Here is a 15391-nt window from a genome sequence, read left to right as displayed (position 1 = left end):
ATTTAAGCCATCCTTAATATTTTTTTTTTTACAGACATAATGAGCAAAGATGGCCTTTAAGGGACTGGTCAACAAGTGTGTGTGTGTGTGTGTGTTGGGGGGGAGGGGGTGTGGGCCGGAGTGGGTCATGTTGTTTTGGTCTTTAACAAAGGGGGTGAATCATTTTATTGACTTTAAACTACAAGAAAATCCCCAGTTGTCTTCATCAGTATAAATTGATAAATTTCTTGACGTGAGCAGTTTTAGATGTATTTCTAGCGATTTCAGTGGCCCAAATATAAAAATTTTCCGGGGGAGCATGCCCCCGACCCACCTAGATGTTTCGTGATCATAGCATCACTTTTGGATTAAATCAATGAATAACTACATTTTTTGGAAAATATTTAAACTATTTAGCAAATGATCAACAAAGCAACATTTGTCAAAAACTTGGTATAAAGCAACAATACATGCCATCCGGTCTAAAAAACTATTTGTCTTAAAAAAACACTTGTCCAAAAAAAAAAAATTCGAGCAAAGGGTTACACCCGCAAAAAGAATTCCTGCACAAACAATGGGCGTAAAAAAAATTCGTGCAAGCCGAAAATCCCACACTCCCCTATCACTTTTCTAATGGTCCGTCCCTAACTACGGTTTTACTAACGTCGCGGAACAAATGTCGAGATTCGTCAAACCTCCAAAAGTCACAAGATTCGGACTGAAAATTTCTAACGGTGTGTGTTTAATTCATATTTTTTTTACAACATTCGCGACTTTTGTAATTGAGTGGCCTTGGCTAGACATGTATCAGCTCAAATATAACCGTTGTATTGGACAGATTTGCATCCTCTTCACTTGGATCATACTCTATAGGCACTCTTCCTTGCGGTTTAGACTTGCCTCTGTGTAATTTATGGCTTTCAGTATACCCGGAATCGAATTTTACCATTGACGGCATGTTATCTCCTTGAAAAAACACGTCAATTCATCAGCACTTACGCTGAAAAGCGAGAACATATATATATGGCCCCGCGAAAGTTATGGAGCGGGTATTTTTCCATGCTTCACCCCCTAGAATTTTTCCACGGCCAGTTTTTCTTTTTCGCCCAACGTTCCTTTTGAGCAAAAACTGAATCCAAGTTCAGTGAAACACCTCGACGAATAAAACGAGTTAAGAAGCGGTCATTAATTATTCGGGGGAGGGGCGGCAAGTTTGAGGGGAGGGCTAAGATTTTTAGACCCACGATAAGGGGAGGGTCACAAATTTTTGGGCACCTGTTTTAACTAAATTTTTTAGGCAACTTCAATCCACCATCCATCTCCTCCTTGGTAATGTCCCTTAACCAGCAAACAGCGCGTGTGTTCAAGCTGAATCTTTTATATCTTGAACGTGACTCATTGTGGAGATTTCTGGAGTGACCCACACCATAGCTAGTATGGCCACACGCTTCAAAATATGACTAGAATGGTTGACTTTCAACGCGCAGTTTCTGTAATGACTGCTCCACAGAACAATGTTTTAACCATTCATGCTGCAAGTTTCCTGCCAGTAACATTTCTTTACCTATTTTACTAGCTACTAGCTACTTTGACTATTTGACTACCAAGCTAGCAATAGGTAATAAAAGCTTAATATTTTCTGGTCTATCCGTTGGCAATCAATTGGCTTATAGAGTAGCCCGGGTAGAGTAGTGACTTGTTAAATGGTCAATAGTTAAATGGGGCGATCATATGAAAACATTACACACGTGACGCGTGCGGCGATTGGAGCGACCACAATCTCTTGCATTGGATTGCCCGTGTTCTATTCTCCGAGCTTCTCTTTCCCTTCTCCGCCGACCGGTTAGCTCAGTTGGTAGAGCGCCGGACTGCCGTGCGGGAGGTCTCGGGTTCGAGTCCCAGACCGGACCAACACTCAGGGTCTTAAAATAACTGAGGAGAATATGCTGCCTTTACAATGACATCTGCAAATGGTTAGATATTCTAGTCTTCTCGGATAAGGACGATAAACTGTAGGCCCCGTCTCCTGCATCTTCAGTGTTATAATCAACAGGGGACGTTAAAGCATAGTTAACTATGGTTAAAGAACCCACACACTTATCGAAAAGAGTAGGGCACGGAGTTCCCGGTGTTGTGGTCTATCTTCGCGCAGTGTTGTATACTGTGAAATGCTCGGTTTCATCAGCATATACTTGCTAGAGCCCTAACACGGCTCACATTACCGAGGGTAAATAAAGTTTCAGTTTCAGTTCGCCCAAAAACAGAAATAACTGAGAAGATAGGACTAAAATGATTGTTTTTCGCAGGTCTTAGCTCAAACCAGGCGATCGGGACGATCATAAGAGAACCCCCGATCACAGGCTTCCCAAGCTCAAAATTCGTCTTTTTGATGTGTTTTTGAGCCTTTCGAGCGGCCGACTCTACATACGTGGTGTATGCGACAGCTTGTGTACATAGAGAAATGTATGGGAAAATCACGGGTTCTCTAAAATCGGGTAAATAAATATATATTTTGAAATAAAGTTTACCTACCTCAAATGTGTCGCTTACTTGTGTCTTGTGCCGAATTTGGAGTCATTCCGACGCCATTTAGCGAAGTTATTCGAAGTCGTTGTCTCTCCTACTAAAAAGAAGGAAAGGCAGACCACTCCATCGATCGCTGGCCAGAGCTCACTCCACAAATCGCTCTCTCCTCAAAAGGAAAAGTCCCGAATCGCAATAAAACCAGCAGTTCCATAAAGCCCAATAAATTTCACTCCACATACGTGTGCTTCGGCGGTCGAAAGACTCATAAAGAACGAGAAATTTTACTTTAAATGCGCCTATTCGGCTTTCCAGATTTGCTTGTGATCGACCTCGCGCCAACGGTCAAGTTTCACGCTAAGACTCCCAATAGCCTGCGTAGCAGGCCCCAAGGGATGTTTTTTGAAAGCTGTATTGTTCGCTAATCACAGCCATGTTTACATAGGTCAGGGAAAAGCTTTTTAGTAGGAGAGACAACGACTTCGAATAACTTCGCTAAATGGCGTCGGAATGACTCAAAATTCGGCACAAGACACAAGTAAGCGACACATTTGAGGTAGGTAAACTTTATTTCAAAATATATATTTATTTACCCGATTTTAGAGAACCCGTGATTTTCCCATACATTTCTCTATATACACAAGCTGTCGCATACACCACGTATGTAGAGTCGGCCGCCCGAAAGGCTCAAAAACACATCAAAAAGACGAATTTTGAGCTTGGGAAGCCTGTGCCCCGATCGCTTCCAATCGTTTCAGTATTTGCAAATGATCGATGTGATAGAAATGATCGGGCCTATCATACGAGAACCAGGCTTTAGCCGGCAGGGGTTTCGCGCAAGAAACGAAGGGCTCTTGAGACAAAGGATTTCCGGTTCTTGATTCTCGGACTTCCGGGGTGCTTACCATTTGTAAGAAAAATCCGGTTGGTGTGACCGTTGCATAATGGTAAGCGATTTTCCGAATATACCGACCAACCGGATGAGATTTCGCTTACCATTATTCTACCAGGCGTTCCTTCCCACTCACTCGATCTAGCGTTAAATTCAATGTTGTTTTCTGTCGATATAGCTGAATACTTCGAGGTAGAAAAACAAACTTTTTGACGAAGAAGATGGGTTGATGCTGTTTACTGCCATCAGCTGTTCCATGAGACGCGATTTAAACAGAATACAATGTTATTTTGAGGTAACTGTTCCCTATACGCACCGAGTGAATTTCGCAGTCGAGTGAAAATTGGCACGTTCGAGCTAGATCCCGTCCCGAGAAAAAATATGAACACATGAACAATTCCAACGTGGAATACCAGAAGCAGGCAGCTTATTTCTCCCGTTAAAAAAGTGCTGGCATTTCTATGGTCGAGGTGAACATACACGTTCTAATATTGGTATAAAGACGCCATATTGTAAACACGACTAAAACCGCGCGGAGGTGCTAAACAGGGCCTGGAAACGGAAGATTCGTTCAAATGGTAAGGAAATTCCCGATGTTCCGTTCCGAACGGAAAAAGTGGAGTACCTCTAGAGGTAGTCCACAATTTCCGAATGGAATTTCCGGAAAATTACCTTACCATTTGACTTCAAACCGAAATTTCCGGATTTTTTGGCTAAATGGTAAGCACCCCCGGTCTTCATGTATGCGGCGTTTTTGATCATCGTTATTTTTTTTTGTTTCTAACAGCCAATACAAAAATAAGAATTCAAATATCCTGTGTCTCCAGAGCCATTCGTTCTCGTGCCAAGGCCTTGCCATCTAAGAGAAGCAAAGAGGGCTATGGGTACGAGTATGAAGCTGGGAATGAGCACTGGCATTGGGGGGGGGGGGGGGGGGAAGGGCAATGCTGTTATTTTAGTTTTCGAGTGGGCAACTGGGGACGGGGCAGGGGGGGTGGGATTACACAACGTGGAACAATAACAATACTTTGGTGAATATGTTATTCAAGTTTATTGATTATTCAAAAAATTAGCAAAGGATGTCAATTTCAACATCGTTGGCTTCCTCTTTATTTCTTGAGTTCAATGAAATTACCTGCAGAGAGAAAGTCGAAAACCGTGACCAAATTACCAGACTATTCCAAAAGACTGCTACACTAAAGATTGCTTTATCTAGCAGGTTTTAAGATGGAAAGTCTGTCCCAGCGGCTTGAAGACCCATCACATGATTTGTTTCTTTGTACAAAATGATCACTGTGTAACGTGAAACATGTTGATCATGAGGTACAGCAAAAAATTTGACAACATATTTAACAAACGGCTGGAGGTCATGTGACTGGACCAGAAATGCATTGACCAGGGCAAAATAAAAAAGCCCAGAAACGAGAATGATTTAATTTATAATCTTGTGTTTGATATATTACTTGAATGATTCCTGCTCCATAGAAACTTTAGAACATTCAGGTAGTGTTAAATGACTTTCGACCAATCAGCCTGGGCAGAATGCCATAACATAGCAACTTTTTCAAGCAGTGACTAGCAACTTACCTCTTCATTCTCAAACAGGCCACTCTTCTGTTCCTTTAACATTTGTCTGTGAACTCGTTTTAATAAACCTTTATGTTTTGAGGATTTTCTTGAAATTCTCTTCATGTTAAGAGTTCCTCTAGGTTTTCTCTGCAATAAAAAATATATCCACAGTCACTCTGTGAATTTGTTCGGCTCCTTCTTTACGTTTTCAATAAAGCAAGGAGAGAGGAAAAAATAAATGAAGCTAGTAATGGATGATGGGAAGAAAAAAATCACTTTCCATGTGCCTTCTTTTCTCTCATGGATCTCATATAAATTCCCCTTCCGAGCAAAATAAATGAGTGGAAAATAAAAGCTCTAAAGAAACCAAGAAAAGAACATTTAAGAGTGAGAGAAAAATAAAGAATCAAAATTAATTCTTACCTTTGAATGCTTTCTGTGTGTAAAATTAGAATTTTGTCTACATGTTTCTGATTGTGAATCTGAAAGAAACAAGTGAGATGATAAATCAAGTACATACATGTAAGGTACAAGTAACCTTTCTAAAAATGTTTTACAGTTTAAAGATTTAAAGAAACATTGAGTGTTCCCCCGAAGTGTGCCAAATCAAACTATAATTCTTGTATGTATTTGTGTTGTCTCTTCTGGACACAAATTCAGTTGTTTATTTTTCACTCTGAAATGAATAACTAAAATTCATGCAACTTGATCCCTTAGAACAGATAAAAAGTATGTAAACTGTAGTACAAAGGAGTGAAAACAGCAAGAAAGTGAAAGTGTAGTAAAGTGCCGCAGTAGTAAGCAGGTATAAAAGTAGTAGGAAGGTGTGACTTTAGTGAGAATGCATGACACAAGTTGTAGAATGATGTGATAGTAATAGGAAAGTGTGACAGTAGCAGGAGTGGGGAGGGGTGACAGTAGTAGGAAGGTGTGACTAAATGAGAATGTGTGACAGAAGTTGTAGAATGTTAGTAATGGGAAAGTGTGACTGTAGTGCAAAGGCCTGACAGCAGTATGTGACAGTAGGATTATGTGACAGTAGTATGAAGTGGTGACTGAAGAGTGGTGTCACAAAAGTAGAAATTTGTAGTGGGATTGTGTGACAGTTGGTGGTGACTGAAGAGAGGTGTCACAAAAGTAGAAATTTGTGGTGGGATTGTGTGACAGTTGGTGGTGACTGAAGAGAGGTGTCACAAAAGTAGAAATTTGTAGTGGGATTGTGTGACAGTTGGTGGTGACTGAAGAGTGGTGTCACAAAAGTAGAAATTTGTAGTGGGATTGTGTGACAGTTGGTGGTGACTGAAGAGAGGTGTCACAAAAGTAGAAATTTGTGGTGGGATTGTGTGACAGTTGAAAGATTACCTTCACACAGAGGGCAGGAATCTCTGGACAGATGGTCCAAAATGTATCTGTGTATTCTTTTAAATTTGGCATCATTGAATGCACCTAGGTCTGTGAAAAGATAAACCAAAACAAGTTAGTATAAACCCTTTTACGTGAAACTTATTTTTAGAGTAATCAAGTCATTTATTTTCTTTGCAATGCTAACATTTTAAATATAGTTTGCTCTTTTGCACTGATGTTGGTAACTTTTATCTTAGACTACAAGCAGTCCCTATCGCATTCTGCCGTGCTTGAAGCGAAAAAAATTTTTGAACAAAATTTTTCACTTTAAGCTCGACGGACTCTGCAAAAAATAGGGACTGCTCAAGTCTACTTTTATCTTGGTATGTTGCACATTTGTTAACACTGTATAGCACACCCTAGGAATATCCAGTCAGGCTGAAAATATCTCACAGCTTTTAACCAAACTGCCCAACACACTTTTCAGTACTGCATGTGGTACCATTACCACTTAAGAAACTTTCTGATTAGTTTTTAACAAATTTTTGACAAATTTCTGATACCTTCTGTTTCAACAGGCCAATCAAAATGCAGGAAATGAGAGAGGCAGAGTTGATAGTTGTCTGAGAATGAACATGAAACTTAACAAATCTGTCTAGAGGTTAGTTCTTCTTGGAAAAGGATTTTAACAAGTCAACCATTTTTGATGATTTACAAGTACCTATTTCAAATTCTGTGTCTGTAGGAAGGACTGTTGCCTCAGGATTAATAATTCTAATGATGTCCATTTGTTCTCTGAGGCCCATGGTCATTGAAGCAACTCTCGTCAGGAACTCAACTGCCTCTGCCTGGTCATCTGACGACATTTTGTTCCTGAAATAAAATTTAGCAGATACATGAAGCAAAGATGACAATAAGTATCATGTTCTACAAAATCAAAGCTTTGTGGCATAAAGTTTACTTTAAAGTTATAATAGTTGAAAACAGCAACTGATGTTGGATAAAGCTCATAGCAAGCAAGTTTACGGAAACTAAACATGCTTGGGATTTAACATCCATTCATCTACCTCTAATTGTATTGTGGAGCTGTGTATTTTATTACACAACCACTTGAAGTAATTAGAGGATATTACACGTGTACAAGTAGGTTACAAGGATATTGATCAATAACTACATGACTTGTATGTCCTTACACACAAAGATTAAGATGGATTCTGCCAAAAATTTGAACAATACAAAAGTGCAATTCAATCAAAAATCCTCTCATAGCATGGTAACATTTTGTATACCATTTGAAACATCTCAATATAATTCAGTGACCCCACAATTAATTTTTTAAAGAATTCTCGAGAAAGTTAACGAGATACCTTCTAAAGAACATGTGTTATTTTATTTTGAACTGACGTGAAACATCCTGGACAACTTCAAATTCTTTTTTTTTTTCTTGTGGGGTCTGTTTGAGAGTTCAAGTTTTGTGATGTTTTTCTTAACTGCATTAAAGCTATTACCATGCTGTGAGTTATTATTTTTGGTAACTTTATTTTTGCTTTTATTGCTTGAATGTTCAGCGGTAACCATCTTAAACCACAAGAAATGCTTGGAATGATTAAAACATTTCACATACCAGCTCAAGCCAAACTCCATGGAATCTTTTAACTTTTGGCATGGACACATGAATTTACTCCTTGACTTTGAACTGGAATTTTTGTCATTTTCCTGCTTGCTTCTCCTCAAAATATCATCAACTAGTGAGCTTTTATTGGAATTGCCTTTGCTTTGGTTACTTTTTTGGCTGCAATTTCTTCTCCAGTTGATGGAGCTGTTGTCTACAGCCTTTAATTCTGGGAAAAGAAAGAGAGACACTAGCTGTTATTAATTTTGCCATGCAGTGCTTGCTTTAGAGCAAATAGAACTTAGAGATTCATGTCTTCTCAAAATTTCCAGCAGCGGCTTCTGCAAGCTTGCAATTCTAGGTCTTCTAGCATGGCAGTTGCTTTTGTTTTGGGGGCTAAGGGCATTGTTCCTGTTGTTTGGGCTATTGTTCAATCAAAGGATAGCGAGTCATTTTTGTGAGACACTGCGAGAGCTGCTATCCAACCCAAAAATTAACATGAAATTTGAAGCAATAAGAACTTTGCAATCCTTAGATCAAGAAAAATTCATTGCTACATACTGGCTAAGAGAGAAGTACACTGTTTTAACATGTGTAACATTTCCCCTTAAACTATTGATACAAAGTGAAACAGAAACAAAAGGTGATTGCTGTCAAAAATTAAACAATTGAATTGGTTTATTTTTGACCTGTTCACATGTTTATGGTTGGGTTATCTACAATATTCAAATTAAATTTGAATGTTTGAAGCAAATAATGCAACCCCATAGCTGTCAATCAAAACTATTCTGGAATTCTAGGCGGCATGCACTGAGTATTTTAACTGTAATGTCAATGTACATGTACAAGTGTTATCTTCATGTTGAAACAGATTAACCAATGTGTATGTTGGAAGCAAATAACTGGAAAACCAATCTGACCAAAAACATTTACCCTTTATGTACATGGACTCAATTTTCTGACAGGGTGTAAAACAAACTCTCACCTCTACATTTTCTCTCTAGTTCTGCAATATTCAAATATGAACCCTACAAGAAAAATATGAACTCAAACAATTAACACTATGCAGATACATGTACATACAAAACTCCAGGTAGGGCAAGTCAACAAGCAGACTCTAGCATGTACATATTGGATGTTTGTGTCACTCACCATATTAAATACGGAGTTTTTCAGCTTGAAATGCAAAGAGTGATACCAAGACACCTTTTTCAACAACTGAAGGAATAATTTTGTTACACGAACAATTTAGATAAATTTATACTTACAGAAAAAGATGAAATTTTTGCATCTTCACTCTCTATGTCTATAAATCCATCATCTGAATTATATTCTGAAGAATCAACTGAAGATGCAGCTGATGTTGATTCACTGTACCAGCAGTCAGTATCTTTGTCTATGTCAAACCCTTGGCCACTAAAAATACAATGAAACAGCAAGTCTCAGTTAGTCTTTGAAGCACAAGACCAAATCCTCTATCAGGGACAAATGCATTTTAAATGATATACATGTAAATATATAAATTGACTTTGTTTAACAAGGATTACCTATAACAGTCTTGCGTCTACAAACCTGCGGCATTCAGATTCCTGATCAAATTGGTAATTAGAAGTGCTAGTTTTTGTGCAGGGAGGAAAGAGGAAAACCAGAGAGCCCAGAGAAAAACGCTTGGAGCAAGGACAAAAACCAACACACGGGGTCCAGGATTCAAACCCGTGCCACACTTGTGAGTGGCGAGTGCACTTACCACTGTACCATACCTACTCCCCTTTTTGTTTACTGTATTTAAATACACTGTATCGCCTTCATTATAATGGTCTTTTAGAGAGCCACAGAGCAAGGGACATCCTGTAATACTCACAGGTTCTCCTTTCTTGTTGCCACGATTTTAAAAAAAGGTTAAGTCTGTGTCCGAGCCAAGTGGCCCATACAGCCGGAGCTTATCCTGGTTTTCTGTAGCATTAAGCGACTAGGAATATTGCTACTCCCCCCTGGACGGGATGCTAGTCCATCGCAGGGGTTACCCCCCAGCAGTAAATTCGCCAGTACCTATTTAGACGCCTGGGTGGAGAGCGGAACTGTGAGAGTAAAGTGTCTTGCCCAAGAACAAAATGCAATGACCCTGGCCAGGTCTCCGGACCGCTCGATCCAGAGTCCAGCACACTAACCATTAGGCCACAGCGTCTCCCATTACCACGATTCCTTCCGTTGCCACGATTTACAGATACATATTAGATTGTGACTTCAGAATTAAAACCTACAGCTTATAGCAATCATGACTGCCGTTGTATCGGTCTGAAACACCTCACCGCCATCAATCTAGTTTTCTTGCTAAAGAAAACCCATACTTCGTGTAAAATGAAAAATATTTAATTACTGACCATTCAACCTCTGCAGCCACATCATACTCCAGGAAGGAAGGACAATAATCATCAAAAAAAGAATCTCTGCTAAATGGAGGGGGACTCCCCCAGAGTCTGAAAACAGACAGACAAGGCTGGTTATAACTAAAATACTACACAAACTGGCTCTCTTGAAAATGAAAGAAACCAAAATTTTGTACTTAAAGTGCATTGTTCATAAGCTAACAACTCTCCTGCAAAGCAACTATTGTAATGTACATGACTAAACAAAGCCCCGTCTAGCAAAGATCGCATACATGTGAGTCTTCCATAATGAGAACACAACTATATCATGTAAAGCGTCTTTTCTTAAACTGAAACCAAAAATGCTACGTACAATGAAAACATTCTACACGAATACATGACTGCCCAGATCGAATTATCTCGATGAATAATTTAAGTTTACATGTAACTACAATCCAAAACGGCAAAATTAAATGGGATCTTTGACCATGAATCGTATTACAGAATAGACAGATGAACAACTGACTGGTTAAAAGGCAAGTAAAATTCCTAACACAACTATCAATCGAATTTGTTTTCTCCAGAAACGTAAAATTACTCCGAACAAATAAAAATATTCCAAAACTCGTGATCAATGGAAATGCTTTAAATTCTACGCAAGCGTTCGTTTTCCATGATTACAATCTCACAACACTAAAAATCCTAATGCCAAAAAAGGATTAAAGCTTAAGTAGCAACACAATAAACTACCGATCTTCTGAGGCTGTAAATCCTTGTAACACGTAAGCTTAGTGGAATCGCTCGCTTCACAACCATCTTGTAACACCGCGTCCATGGCGACTTTCAGCGGGACTCACCTCATTTCGCTGGGCTCTTCAGGAATGGCTAGCATTCTAAACACACGTATTGAAACATCATCTTCACGGTCTTATCTTTTCTCGTGTTAACTAAACAGTAAACGTCCTCAAAAATGCATTTTACTTCTCAAAACCTTTTCAAGAACAATGCATTCCGTCGAATAGCGCCAAGGTTTCCTCTGCCGCGTTCATAGCCCACGTGGCTCTAGCCAATCACAATGCAGCATTTGCGCCATGTGGGAGCAACTCTTACGCAACTCTTGGCTGCCATATATGGCGTGTTTAAAATAAACGCACGGCACGCAATGCATACAAAAGCGATGTCGTTTCCCAATGGTTCCTAAATAATTTCAGAAAATTTGTCAAAAAATTAACGTATACTAAATAAAAGTAGCTGAAAACTTCTGTATTGAATATTTGTAAGACAAAAGTTGCGTTATCTTTATAGCGTAAAATCTGTTTTTTTACATAGTTAGGGACTCATGACCTACGCTAAATTATATTTTTGCAACGTTTATAAAATCTACTAGAAAATTGTAATGGGCTCCTGTATGCGTTATTGACCAAGCGTGAGGATTAGATGGTGGGATATTCCTCGTTCTTTTTTTACGCAAAAACAATGAATGAGACCAATATCCCGCCATCTTGACTAAACAAGCTTGGACAATAAAGGATTTATTATGTGGGCAATAAAGTAATAAATTAAAAACTCAAATGACTATCTGTACTGTACCTGTGAGGAAGCCAGTTCAAAGCACGATTGACCGCACGAACACGAACTTCCTTGTCGAGTTTGGAGTTAACGATAAAATGAATTTATTTAACCGATTGACAGGCTTAAAAAATTGAAGTTTTTTTCTTCACGCAAAACGTTAGTGCGAGAGCAGGCGGCAACCACAACAACAAACTTACGGGAAAGCCACGGGCAATCCCAAGCGGGTAAGATGGGCCCATCCCGCTCAGTTGGCCAATCAGAAAGCAGGGTTTACCTCATCATGTGGCAAGCGGAGCCCGAAGCTATGCGCGAGAGCAATGGCGTGACGTTTTCTTTCTCCCGCTTACGGTACGTAAGCAGAATGTAACAAGCGAATGACGAAGCAAAGCTTAATTACAGGCAAGAGGAAAAATAAACGGTCATGAACCCTAAATCAGATACAGTGTCTCAGGCATGAGCGAAGTAACACAGACAAACATAATTTCGAGTCTACTGGAAAGTGCTAAACCAAATAACATAGCCTTCAAGGTCAGCTGGGCGGTGGGTTGAACGGCTACAACGGCGAGGCCCAGAACTCGCCGGTGGTTGAGAGACAAAGGCTTTAATGTCGTCAGCGCACAGGGACGGGCTACCAGACTCTCGGTGCACTTAAAGAGGACCAACTGCAGACGGTTCAATAACGGGACAGGTATCAGCTTGAGGGTCTGGTGGAACGTCAAGCTCTACAGGAACCAGCAAAGGAACTGGGTGGAGGCATCAGAAGTAATGTAAACCAGATCGCCGACCTGCACAGGCGTGGGTGTGACCAGGAGCTTTAGATCTTTCACTTGCAGGGTGGTAACCAAGGCGCGAGAAATGTTGTTGCAGAAGAAGAAGAAAATCAGACAAAGAAATTTTTGAGTTAATGAACTGGTCACGCTGAGCACATCTCCCGGGCAGATAATCCTCTGTTACGGAAACAGGTATTAAGATTAGTAGTCGCCACAGCCAAAGAAAGGAGGGAGACTGGACCACCTTCAGGACAGATGCGGAGAATCTCATCACTAAGTTCGGCAACGCATTTCTCTGCTATGGGATTCTTGTTCGGATTTTTATCGCGACCGACCTCTACAACAAAGCCATACTGCTGAAGAGTTGCATCGTTGGAGAGAGAAGTGAAGCCAGGAGGGGCGGCTAAAGGACGCAGCTCAAGGCACAGTCGGAGGAGACCAGAGCGAATAGACTCGTTGCGCTCGTCATCCAGAAGACACACAGCAGTAAAAGATGTCGCAGTCTCACGGACGACGAGCTGGCGGTAGCGCTTTATGATGTCTGCGGCGAGGGAAATACCGATGCCATCTGGAGGATCAAAGGTAGACTTCTCCACAAGACGGGAAGGAACCTTTTTCAGGGAAGAGCACAGGTGGCAACACTGGGAGCACCGATCCAGGGCTTTGTCCAAATCTAACGCGAAGAAGCAACGCTGTGAAACCAGCTAGTTCATTTTGTGGCGGGAAGGATTGTTGAGCTTCACATGAAAAGCAGAAAGGAAGCCATCTACGACAGGGCGAGGGATGACAATACACTCGCGAGGCTGGGCAAAAGATTCATCACGTCCCCCATCACAAGACATGGAAACAAAGTTCACTTGACGTCTTCGATATTCGTCAATTTCTTCGATGGGCGTGTACCTTGCTTTAAATTAGAGTGTACTCGTCTAAGGTCAGGACATTCCAACTGCGTCCGAAGCCAGGCAGAGCGACTTATAAATGGCATTGATGCTTGCCCAGACAGCACATTGAACAAATATGGGACGTACAGCTAAGTCCTCAGCCTCTGAGACAAACGAGCCGATTTGAAAGCGGCGGTCGTCGTAGTCTGGGGTGTTCGGCTAGCAAAATCAGATGACAAGTTAGCAGAGCCAGCTAAGTGGAGCAACGAAACCTGGTAACGATTGACAATGACAGGAATGAGATCACGCGAGTGCTGGAGAAAAACTGGCCAAGGCATAGCTTTTCAAAAGCCTAGACGCAGGTCTTGCTATCAGTCAAAACATAAGGCTTAGACTTGGGTTGTATGATGTAAGAAGCAAAGTGCTTAACGGCAGCCGCATGTATAACGCCTCTATTTCACATGGCAACCAGGATGCTTGACGCTTTTTGAATCCAGTGAAATGGAGTTTCTGGTCACGAAGGACATAAAGAGTGGTACCAACACCGTTGGTCATGATCCAGAGTTGATCCCCAGGCTTAGGGAGAACGATGAATCTCTTAGATGTAAGGGACTCTTGTCAGGAGTGGACACTTACTAGCAGTTCGTCAGACCAGACGATCGTGTCCTGAGATTGACGACCTAGTGTTAGCAACTCGCGTGGAGCAAGGAGTCTGGCGCAACCATGCTCTCAGGACCCGGCCAAGCATTTTATGAGAACCAATAAAGGCGAGGAGACCGCAGACAATCCTGGGAGTCTCAGTAGAACGCTTGAGACAAGTCAGAAACAAAAACAGGTTGCCATTACAAGGGGGAACACAGCAAAGAACACATTTTATCAAAATGAATTTCAAATAATCTCAAAAAAGCTAACGTGGTATTGGAAGAATCTTTTGTATCCGTTCACATCTTTCTTATTTCTCCACTGATTCTGGACAGATTTTCTCGAATACATCTTTTCAGAAGAGTCTCTGGTCACAGTGACGGCCTTCCAGAGCTGGCGGTTATTTGCACCCGCCATGCATGAACAAAACTACATCGCGTACGGGCCGTTGTTAAGCTTCTCACATATGTACAAACGAGCAATTTTACGACGAAATACTCGCTTCAATGTTAAGAATGATAATCAATATCAGGCCCGTAGCCAGGATTTTGCGTGGGGGTGCGATGACGTAGGGGGGACTGGGGGTATCCCCCCAGCAAATTTTGAAAAAATAGGTTATCTGAGACAGCATTTCGTGCGTTTTGAAGACAGTTTGTAAGGAAAAAAAGGCTGGTAAAAGTGAAGGTAACAACGACAATAATTCTGGTACATTTTTAAATTCAATTCATATTTTTCGAAACAGGACCTTGAAAACGTAATTTACAATTTATTTAGCTAACGATGATGATATAGAAAGAGGACAGGAAAAAGATAGGTGTCTTCATTTCAGTGTCAAATGGTAATTTTAAAAAATGAGCCTTTTAGCACTGTGGTGAGCTCCAACCTTCTTGGGTGCTTCCGAGCCCGCCTGCTATGAAGGACATTAGGTAGAATGTATCCTTGAAATTAACCTAGAATCACACAATTTGGTCCAAAATACACCACACGGATCTAAAACTGGTGGACCTTCAACCCAAAGGACCATGTTGAATGTAAATAGTTGAAGTAAAGAAATACCATTTCCCTTGATTTATTTATTTTAATATTTTTTTTTTCACAACGAGCGGACTTCCAAGGCTCGTGGGGGGTGCGGACGCACCCATCGCACCCCCCCCCCCCTCCCTACGGGCCTGAAATTTATTTATCTTTTCATTAAAAGCAATGCCAGTTAAAAAATCGCGATGGATTCCTCGAATTATAAA

General features: G+C 40.7%; 2 protein-coding genes and 1 non-coding gene across 3 annotated transcripts in view; 2 read left to right on the top strand and 1 right to left on the bottom strand.

The window, feature by feature from the left end:
- The window catches only part of LOC144650899 (uncharacterized), a 217039-nt gene that overhangs the window by 165634 nt on the left and 36014 nt on the right, over positions 1–15391 (top strand). The window lies entirely within an intron of this gene.
- Positions 1817–1890, top strand: Trnag-gcc (transfer RNA glycine (anticodon GCC)). Its single transcript has one exon. It is a non-coding gene; the product is annotated as a tRNA-Gly (tRNA).
- Positions 4433–11356, bottom strand: LOC144650915 (uncharacterized). The gene is made up of 10 exons (XM_078510717.1): positions 11143–11356; positions 10301–10396; positions 9188–9335; positions 8905–8947; positions 7932–8148; positions 7029–7180; positions 6326–6415; positions 5387–5445; positions 4982–5110; positions 4433–4529 (listed from the first exon to the last, which is right to left on the bottom strand). The coding sequence occupies exons 1-10, from the start codon at positions 11175–11177 to the stop codon at positions 4464–4466; spliced, it is 1035 nt and encodes a 344-aa protein (XP_078366843.1). The 5' UTR covers positions 11178–11356; the 3' UTR covers positions 4433–4463.

This window comes from Oculina patagonica, chromosome 4 (assembly GCF_052425735.1).
Source record: "Oculina patagonica isolate OP01 chromosome 4, crgOcupat, whole genome shotgun sequence".
NCBI lineage: Eukaryota > Metazoa > Cnidaria > Anthozoa > Scleractinia > Oculinidae > Oculina > Oculina patagonica.
Note: the sequence above shows the minus strand (reverse complement) of the source record. Positions and strands in the feature narration are given on the sequence as shown.